Source organism: Apium graveolens, chromosome 11 (assembly GCF_009905375.1).
Source record: "Apium graveolens cultivar Ventura chromosome 11, ASM990537v1, whole genome shotgun sequence".
In the NCBI taxonomy this organism is placed as follows: Eukaryota; Viridiplantae; Streptophyta; class Magnoliopsida; order Apiales; family Apiaceae; genus Apium; species Apium graveolens.
In genome coordinates, this window is record NC_133657.1 from 9,256,610 (window position 1) to 9,267,728 (window position 11,119).

General features: G+C 33.5%; 1 protein-coding gene across 1 annotated transcript; it reads right to left on the reverse strand.

The window, feature by feature from the left end:
• Positions 1 to 4,581: 4,581 nt before the first annotated feature.
• LOC141698645 (uncharacterized) lies at positions 4,582 to 7,748 on the reverse strand. Its single transcript, XM_074503416.1, has 2 exons — positions 7,376 to 7,748; positions 4,582 to 5,318 (listed from the first exon to the last, which is right to left on the reverse strand). The coding sequence occupies exons 1-2, from the start codon at positions 7,653 to 7,655 to the stop codon at positions 4,753 to 4,755; spliced, it is 846 nt and encodes a 281-aa protein (XP_074359517.1). The 5' UTR covers positions 7,656 to 7,748; the 3' UTR covers positions 4,582 to 4,752.
• Between the last annotated feature and the right edge of the window lie 3,371 nt (positions 7,749 to 11,119).

Here is an 11,119-nt window from a genome sequence, read left to right on the forward strand (position 1 = left end):
AACTGATGTTTCCTCCCGTCGATGATGTTGATGCAGGAGTTTGTTGATTAGGACTCTTTGGAGGAGTTGGATCCTCATCTCCGTTATTTTCAATGTTGGAGTCGTCATCGTCATCATCATTGTTAATGAATAAACCGACAACTTTTCTTTCTTTCTCGCCCCATCTCCAGTAATCTGATTCATTGAATTCAACATCTCGAGAAATAATTAAATTATTTGTTCTGGGGATTATAGAGTCTGTACACCTTGGTCCTTTTGTCATATCCAATAAAGATGCATTTTTTACCTTTATCATCCAGCTTCTTCCTTTTCTGATCAGGAACATGGGCATATGCGATACATCCAAAAATTTTGAGATGTCCAACTGATGATTTGCTCCCGCTCCATATTTCATTTGGAGTTTTGTTTCTGACACTTTTTGTTGGACATCGATTCAACAAATAAACTGCACATAGAACAACTTCCACCTAGAAAATTCTTGGCAAGTGCTTTGCTTTCACCATACTTCTTGCCATGTCAAGAATTGTGCGGTTCTTCCTTTATGCAACGCCATTTTGTTAGGGAGTATTTGTCGTTGTCAACTGATGATTTATGCCATGTGTCCTACAGAAGATTCTGAACAAGTTTGAAGTATACTCTCATCTTCTGTCTGATCTAAGTGTCTTAAAATAATGGCCACTTTGTTTTTATGCAAGTGCTTTGAACTCCTTGAATTTATCAAGAGCCTCCGATTTTTCTTTGATGATATACACCCAACTTTTCCTGCTAAAATCATTAATAAATGTTAGGTAATACCTGTTACCAGCAAGAGATGCAACATCAAATGGACCAGCAATATCTGTGTGAACTATCTCCAATGGCCTACTGGCACTCCATAATTATCCAAAGGAAAAACTTTGTCCGTGTTGCTTTCCTTTGACACACACTTCACATAAATTTTCTAGTTCGTTGATTTCTAGAAAACTATCCACAGCCACGAGTCATTTTTAATAAACGAATTTAAGCACTTTTGCACCTTCGTCTGCATATCGAGTGTGATTTCAGAAAATATTGGTGAATTTGTTACGCGTTTGAAAATGGTGACAAATGGGATGAAAAGAAACGGGGAAAGTCTTGATGATGTCCGGGTCATGGAAAATTTGCTCCGTTCGTTGACAAAAAAATTTGATTATGTAATTACTTCCATCGAGGAGTCAAAATATATGTCCACAATTTCAATTGACGAGCTCGTGGGTTCTATTTAATCCCACGAGCAGCGAATGAATTAATATGATGATGCAAGCCATTTGGAGAAGGCGTTGCAAAGTAAAGTATCCATTGGCGACATTTCTGGCAGTAGCAGTTCTGTACGTGGAAGAGGTGGCTTTAGAGGCGGCTACCAAGGTGGTAGAGTTCGTGGAAGGAAGTCCTTCAACAGAGGCCATAATAATGAAGGTTATCAACCATCTGATTGTTGTCAAATTTTCAGAGGTCGTGGAATAGGCGGATTTAAACGAGGTGACAAATCTCAATTTCAATGTTATAATTATAATAAATTGGGTCACTTAAGTTACGAGTGTAGTACGCCAAAAGTGGAAGAAATGAGTCACTTTGCTGCATCAAAAGAAGACAAATATGTTGGTTCTGTTATGTTTCTCACTTACAAAGGAGACGAGGAAGGTAAGAAGAATGTTGGGTATCTTGATTCTGGTACGAGCAGTCACATGTCTGGCCACAAGGATTTATTTACGGAAATAGACGAGACAGTCACAGGAGAACTTACTTTTGGTAATTCTTCAAAAATCTGGTCAAAGGGAAAGGTACAATTACGATTATGACAAAGAATGGTGAGAAAAAGTATATAAATCACGTTTATTTTATACCTGCTTTGAAAAGTAATATCATCAGTCTTGGTCAACTTGTGGAGAAAGGATATAATATACAGATGCAGGACAATTCTCTTACCATCAGAAATCAGGTTCGAGAATTGATCGCTAATGTGAAGATGTCACAGAATCGCCTGTTCACACTCCACATTAGTGATCAATTCTCGAACCTGATTTCTGCTGGTAAAAGAATTATCCAGCATTTATATATTATATCCTTTCTCCACAAGTTGACCAAGACTGATGATATTTTTTTCAAAGCAGGTATAAAATAAACGTCATTTATATATTTTTTCTCACCATTCTTTGTCACAAACGTAATTGTACCTTTTCCTTTGACCGGAATTTTTCAAAAAATCACCAAAAATAACTTCTCCTGTGACTGTCTCATCTATTTCCGTAAATAAATCCTTGTGGCCAGACATGTGATTGCTCGCACTGGAATCAAGATACCAAACATTCTTCTTGCCTTCCCCATCTCTTTTGTAAGTGAGAAACATAGCAGAACCAACATCTTTGTGTTATTTTGTTGCAGCAAAGTGACTCCTTTTTTCCACTTTTGGTGTTCTACACTCGTAACTTAAGTGACCAAATTTATTACAATTATAACATTGAAATTGAGATTTGTCACCTCGTTGAAATCCACCTATTCCACGACCTCTGAAATTTTGACAACGACCAGATGGTTGATAACCTTCAGTATTCTGACCTCTGTTGAAGGACTGCCTTTTACGATCTCGTCCACCTCAGTAGCCACCTCTAAAGCCACATCTGCCACGTACAAAACTGCTACTTCCAGAACTGTCGCTAATGGATACTTTACTTTACAAAGCCTTCTCCAAATTGCTTGCATCATCATATTGATTCATTCGCTGCTCGTGGGCTTGAAAAAAACCTACAAGCTCGTCAATTGAAATTGTGGGCAGATCTTTTGAGTCCTCGATAGAGTAACTACATAATCAAATTTTCTTATCAAAGAACGGAGCAATTTTTCAATGACCCGAACATCATCAAGACTTTCCCCGTTTTTTTTCATCTCATTTGTCACCGTTTTCAAACGCGTAACAAATTCACCAATATTTTATGAACTCATCATCTTCAAATTTTCGAATTCCCCGCGTATCACCTGGAGCCGCACCTTTTTTACTTTTTCGAGTCCTTGAAAAGATTTTTACAAAATCTCCCATGCATCTTTCGCCGTTTTTTCATTTAAAATTTTTCCAAAGGTGGATTCATCGACACCTTGAAAAATTATGTATAACGCCTTTTTATCTTTTTTCCGGGACTTATTGAACACCGTCTGCTCGGCATTTGAAAAGGCTGCTTCACCGGCCGCATCCGTGGGCTCGTCATACCCGGTTTCAAAAATATCCCAATTGTCGTAGGAATCGAGTAATACCTTTATTTGAATACTCCAGTTTCCATAATTTGTTACCGTCAACTTTAAAATTTGGGGTTGCAGCAGATTCGCCATTTTTCACGAACGGAACATTGGCTCAGATATCACTTGTTGAAAACGAAATGGACATCACAAGTATTTAAACTTGATTTGATTTAAACAAACACTCACAATATATGTATAAAAAATTCTGATAATAAAATAAACACACGCTTTCTATTTCTTATACAAACAAAAGCTACAGCTTTTATCTATAATATAAGGATACTACTATTTTTTCTTGAAGAGCTTCGGCTCTTTTTTTCTTGCTCTGATTTTGTAACTCAGTACTACTTATTGGCACAAATAGAAGCTCTATTAATAGGCCACACATATGCTAATTGATCTCATTCCTTACATATCGCTCAGCTCTATGTATTAATATAGTCACCCTTTTCCAGGCTTTGAACAAAGACCAGCCTATGTATTTGAACAACAGAAGTTGTGTAGCCTACCATAATTTTAGGATTCAAACTTGATTCTTACAACCCACCAGTTGTTGCCATCTTCTGCTTTTGTTTTACATGCATTTAAAAAGTTTTTCCGAAGTCATATTTCTCCATGCACAATTACGTGTCCATTTTTCATGCTTCCGGATCTTCACATGATTGTAGCTTTTGTTGACTAATATCTCTAGATAACTAAACTTAATTTTATTTCTATTAAACATTCACACTACTTGGATATACTTCATTTATTTGATTAGATAATGCAAGTTTTTATTTCACTTCAAGTTTGAATTCTAACAAAAATAGCCCGTGTCCTATTACGCTAGTAACCTATTGATAAGTCTCGTTCCATTCAGTGTTGTCCAAATTTTTAAATTCAATTTTCTTATTTACAGCGAAATTTATGTAACAATGGATATTACTAATTAACATATAAACTATATTAGAAAAATGTCAATAGAGAAATTGTGTGATTTCTCAATGGTCAGTTTTATGATACTTCCATTTTAAAATGCTCGCACTGGCGCGCGCGCACACTCTATTCATATATTTGAAATTTAGAGTTAAGAGAACTAGTTTTGTAACTGGGTGGCAAAGTTAAATCTCTAGTTTTGTAACTGGGTGGCAAAGTTAAATCCATGAATAATGCTCCCTCTGTCTTTTTTTATTTGTCATTTTGACTTATACACACGTTTGAACGTCCTTTGACCTGTTAGTTTAAAATATCATTTGTAAAATTTTCTTTTATAAATAAAAGTAGACAACTTATATTTTATTTACAAAAAAAATTAAAATTATATTTTTAACTAACCGGTCAAAACACATTGAATGTGTGCAACAGTCAAAACCACAAATCAAACAAACAGAGGGAATTATTGTTATCATGCACAAACAAATTACAATACCGATTAAATTCACCGGAACCAAGCTAGGCCTTTCAGTAGATTAGGAAAAGAGTGTTGGTTTGGAAATTCGGGGATAACATGGTTCTATATGGTAACTAGTGCTGATAGATTGGTCTCCGGGGGCGATGTCTTGGTGAAGACGGCACAGAAGTACCAGAAAGTGAAATCTGATAGCATCTGGAGTTGTTATCAGAACATTCTTCTGATCTATCATTGTTGGGTTCAAGGATTCTCCATGGGGATAGTAAACTTAATCCATCTCTCATAATGCTATCTTTAAGACCAGTCCAACTTGATGATTCTTGTTTATCCTCTAAAAATGACTGATCTATTGACTGCAATTGGTTACGAAGGGTTTGATTGTACTCGAGCGCACGGTCATACTCAAGGTTAAATCCTTCAGACTGTTTTTTAAGGTCTGATACGACAGCTTCTCTGGCCTCAGCCTCACTAGATTTTCTCAGATATTCAGACTCCAGCTTCTCAAGCCCTGCTCTCAGTTTACCGATCTCGCTCTCTAACTCACGGGCTTGTACTGCAATGATATGTTTCCAGTCCTCGAGTTGCTTTTCTTCAACCTTCGAGATCTTATTAAGTGAAGTCCTTGCTCTCATTAGATGATGAAATTTGTATATCAACATTGAAAGAAAAAGCAAGATGCCTGTAAAATTGAACTAAATAATATTAGCCATGAATTTCAAGTTTGAAAAGATTCATAGGTGACTTACGTAACTTGAATAGGTTCTAACTAATAAAAAAATGGATAGGTAATTCTGTAAAAGAGTACGCATAAAATTCCCCCCTTGGTATTGATGCAACATTCTATACTACAATTTAGCACGATATGACACCAAGATAGCACAATTCAGTGAGATGCCTAAGATACAAGCTCCTTCGAGCATTTAACCCGTAGCAGTCTAGCAGGTCTACAAGCAGATCATCTTCGACCATCAATAAGAGATACTCATAACATATGCTTCCTTTTATTTATGCTAAGCACGGAAATGAAAAAAATATCACATTTTCGGCAATAATCATTTATAATGATCAGCAGTAGTTGTTTACATTTACCAGATATTTCTAGTTAATCATCTTGTGTGACATGTGTTCGTAGATAAAAATGATGATTCCAACTTTAATTTTCAAAAGTATTTACTTCAACATCCTAAATTGCTCCTTGTAATATAAATGATAAAATGAAGATGATCAAAATCTTAGCATACTCAAGAACTCAATAAATAAAATGATTACTTAAATGATAGGACCAGTTTGGCTGTGCAGGAATTGTATACTTGGAATGAACAAGCACCAAAAATCACATGATTGATAAACAATTATTCCAGGAGCTCTAAGGTTATATATCAGGTTCTCAAAGAAAAAGCAAGAAGTACAATAGCAAAAATCACACAACTATGCAACACATGTTCCTCAAGCAATATCACAATTTCAAGATATCCACTTAACCCCACAATTACATCAAGGAATGAATTAGGAAGAATTTAATTGTACTTTCTACATGCAAAAAGTCCCATAAACTGTTCACTATTGTCACTCCCTTAGAAAGCAACTTTCAAACTTAAGAAATTAGAGCAGAGCCTAAGACTACTATATTTGTAACAACATCAGAGTTGGAGAACGTAACCATCTTGTTAATCACACCACCTAATAAAGAAAGGCCACATCTGTTGTAACATTTAAATTGGTATGCACACCTTAATATCATATTTGTTTCGCTTACAGAAATTAATTGCCAACCACAAAAATATCCTGTTTGGTTTATTCTATAAAATGAATCATCACATGAAGGCCCCGATTTTTTGTAGTCGTAGCTAAAAGAGGTGTATAAAAAAAACTCAAGCTATTTAAAAGAAATAAACGCAAAAAAGAAATCCCGTGTGATCATCTCCAAACTTGTAATGAAGTTTACCATTTAGAAAGTTTTTTCAATACCACTGTCGGCTAAATTTAGTAACCGGAGAAAGAGCTCAATCATTCAGACAATATATTAAATACTTTGGAGTCAGACACTTGGACATTTCCAACTCAGTCAGGATAAAATATATCTTAAAAAATAAAAACGACTCTAAATTTGTAATAGACAAAGTCCCTTATTTAATATGAATAATCCCCTAATTTTTCAGTATAATTGTACATATATCCTCCTTTCTCAACCCTGATATTAGCATAAACAATATATGTAAACCTAACATAAATAACCATCCAAATACTAAAACACGCGGCTCCACATTTCTGGAAAGAAGGGCACACTTACCTCCCTGCGGTGAAAAATCCTACAACGTACTTAAGCGTACTAGCGCTGATCATACTTTCGAGTTTCAACTTTCAACTCCATTTGTAATCCTTAAAACTTTCAGTACAATTAGTAACAACTGTTAAACTTCTAGATAACATAATCCAGAAATAAGTAGATATGATCATTACATATAGTTCCGCAATTCACTAATTCAGCTTACTTAGTACTACAAACAATTCATTCAGCTCATTCGGAATTCGGAAATCAGCCTATATGTTCTAATTCGACAAATGACCCTTTAACCGTATGTCAACAAAAAATCCGAAACAAAATTAAGCATACATGATCCATTCAATAGATGCATAAATTCACGATATAAATTTACTTAACAACCGACGGTAATTAAAACATGTGAAAAATCAAGTAATTAACAACATATAATTAGATTGGGATCGAGGAACTACCTAATAGAGAAGCTTGGAGCAATTTATGGAATCGAATAAGCTGGTCATCTATAGAAGCTTCGCGAATCGAACGGAGATGAATTATAATAAGAGAGAAGATTGAGAGAGCCAGAAATAAGGAGCCAATGATGAACACAACTCGTAAAATATAAGGATTTTGAACATTTATAAGGCGATTCAAAGCTCGTTTAATAGGCTTTCGAATTACAGTTTTGTAAGAAAGAGCGAGTAGAATAACGGCCTCCACCAATATGAGTTTAGCTAGTTCAGCCTCTATCATTTCATGTATGTATGTATAATCTGTGTATATTTTTGCTTGTATTGTATACTTGTTTTTCTTACACAACAGAGAGAGATGGAGAATGAGAGCGCGAGACTTTCTTCATTTATCAATTAGCGGGTCGGGTTTTACATTGATTAAACTCGTTTGTCTATTTTGAAATTTGAGTTAACAAAATTTATGGAGAAATGTTATAGTTTTGAAAACATTTTAAAATTATTTTTGAATGACAAATTATTAACGTGTTATTGAATACTTAGTTATAAATAAAATATATTCTGTGTGTATTATTATAAATTTTATGAATTAAAAAATAATACATGTTACTTTGAAATTGTTTTTGGGATATTTTTTTGAGTATATAATATTGCTCAAATTCATAATCACTATCCCATTCATTTCATTTTTACACTTTTTAAAAGGAAGATTTTATTCATTTTTCAATATTTTAATTTACTTATTAATTTTAACAGAAACCACCACTTTACATCCATCTTCTTCCCTTCTCTTCGCTTTCCCTAATCCCAAATGTCAAAAAATTAGAATTAAGTTGGATAGAGAGAATATTATATAATAATAACAATAATTTTGACAAAATGAATATAATAATTAAATAAATGAAGTAATTTATTTATTTTTGTCGGGGAAGTAATTTATATTTGAATTTAAATAATATCATTTTGAAAACAGATTTTTAAAAAAATAAATTTATTAGTTATGTGTATAATAATAGATGCATACATTTATAAGTTTCAGACTGGATTTGAATTGTAAAATTAATCTGATTTTGAAATTTTTAGTTAATTGCATTTTGGAATGGATCAAAATCAAATCTGATAAAAAATTTATCAAAAATAAATTCAAATTCAAATCAGAGCGAGTCCCTTAGTTTGGTTCAAATTATCATCGGTGAGACTATAAATGTAGTTTAAATTAATATCGGATGGGTAATGATAAACAAAATCCCAAATTAACGTACTATCCTTTTTCAATGGATTTAATCTAATTTGAAATAAAGAGGGAAATTAATTCATTATTTCCTAAATTATAAGCCATTTTTGGTTGAGGTCCCTGAAAAAAAATTACTTTCAATACTTTAACTCTTAAAATTAATTTACCCCAAAGCCTGTTAGTTTTTGCTAAGCTGGAAATACAAATAAGAAATTTTGAAATGTTTAGGAATCGATAAATTTAAAATTATAGATTGCAGAATTAGACAATAAAAAATTTTAGTTGAGGGATTTTTAAATAAATTTTCCAAAATAAAAAACACAACTTTTCATTAAAATTACAAGTCATTTACAAAATTGATCAATTAAAATTCTATTTGCTACTCTTCAAAAGAAGTTTTTAGAAGTTTTTAGCGCACATTAGAAGTTTTTTAGTCTCTGCCCTTCGTTGGTCCATCAACCATCCAAACATTTCTAAAGACTAGGGGTGCACATGGGTCGGATTGGGTAGCTTAGAGCGATTTTAGTAACCCGACCCAATTAAATCGGTTTGAAAATTTACAACCCGACCCATAAAAAATAAAAATGCAACCCAACCCTATCCTTTACTCATCGGTTTGGTTCGGTTTGGGTTAGGTTGAACGGTTTGTTAAAAGTTATTCAAAATATATAGTTGATAAAAAAATATATTTATGATATAAGATTACTTGTGCAGACATACGAATCCATAAACAAGAGCATGTTATGTGTCATTCGAGAACATTTTTTAGATATCTTTCGAGATACATAGCATTACTCCACGATAAACTCTTGGGTTTATTTGTAATAAAATATGTTTTATACACAAAAAAAGTACATAGGATCTCTAATGGTGTATGAAAAATAAATTATATAATTGACTATAATTGATATGCAACAAATTTAGTTTGAAATTGAACAATATATTAATACAAGAAGTATAAAATATAGATATACATAGTATATATTTATACGAATAAATTAAAAATTCGGGTTGGGTTGGTTAAAAATAACTTAAAACTCATACCCAACCCATTAAATTCGGGTTAACATATTTTTAACCCAACCTAATATCGGGTTATAACGGTTCGGTTTAATCGGCCGAAAATAGGGTTGGGTTGGGTCGGTTTGATCGATTTTGTCAACCCGTGTGCACCCCTACTAAAGACAATGGATTGTAACTGTATAAATCAAAATTATTCATAAAATAATGCAACAATCTTAACTTTTAATATACTTGTATCGAACATGCTTAGAAAATATATTCATAAGAGTAAATTGCAGTTTGCACCCATATCTTTGGGTGTTTTCTCACTATGGTCCCAAACTACGTTTGTTGACAATTTGCACCCCAAATTTTAAGTATCCGTTCAGTTTGCACCCCTTCAGCCATTTGCCATCCAAAATCACCGTTAACGTTAGTACTGACAGAGGTAAAATTGGTAATTAAACTAAATACATCTACTAGATGTATCTTTCAAGTTATGCCTTGTGTGTAACAGCTTTATGGCTTATTATTACTCACTGACTATTTATATCATGTTTGATTTCATATGATCAGATCTGGCCTTTCTATTCCACATGTTCTTTCTTGCTCGATATTGCAAACTTCTTGAAGAGAACTCTTTTAGGGGAAGGACTGCGGATTTTTTTTCCATGCTTTTTTTTGCAGTCTTTTTTTCATAACCAATTATGTAGCTTATATTCCTTTGACAGTTTTAAGCAAGTTGTGTATTTCCCCCAATCAAAAGGTTTTTAGGTCAATAAATTACCCAAGGCCGTCAATTATTTTGTTCCAAAATAGACGATGCATCATTTTTGTATTTCCTTTTCAAAGTAGTGATGCTTTGTCAAATGGTTCATATATTGTGACTGTCAGACGTTTATCGATTGATAAAGAAATTGTGTCTTAAAAGTTGCATAAAGTACTAGACAGCAGGTCCTGGGCAATAAACATTGTGACTTAGATTGGGGGTTTTAGCACATGTTGACTAGGTAGAAAAACTAATCATTCTCTCTATTCGCGCAACGTAGAGTATTAGACAAATAAGCTTGCTTTCTGTTTTTCTTTAGGAGTTCAGTAATCAAAAAACTCCATGTTTCCTGTTTTAAATACTTATCGAGATGCTTCATAACGATAATGGTGTTAGCTAGAATTTTTTGCTCAACATTAATTGGTTCTCAATAAGCTATTTAGCTATAATCAGGATTTTTCTCCTGACTAAGCTTTGAAAAGCCATTATACATACGCTCTTTGCTGCAGGTTCTTCTAGGGTTCTCTGTCCTTGTTGGTGCCGGTGCGGATTGACTTGCTGGTAAGTATATCACATGTTAAATATCTGATGCATAATTGTAGTATGTGGTCCACACTGCATAAGGTTTAGGAGTTGAACCTACAATGTCGAAGATGTGTGAAATTTTCCTATTACAATTTAACTGAAAGCCACTGTATCCGGAGATCGTCATGAACTAGTTTTATTTTCTTCCTTTTGTGAA

Bases quoted from the DNA above. Each gene is read 5' to 3' on its own strand.
- LOC141698645 (XM_074503416.1), bottom strand. From the start codon at position 7,655: ATGATAGAGGCTGAACTAGCTAAACTCATATTGGTGGAGGCCGTTATT. The intron at 5,319-7,375 runs GTAGTTCCTCGA...TCAATTTTACAG, and splicing joins GCTCCAAGCTTCTCTATTAG to GCATCTTGCTTTTTCTTTCA.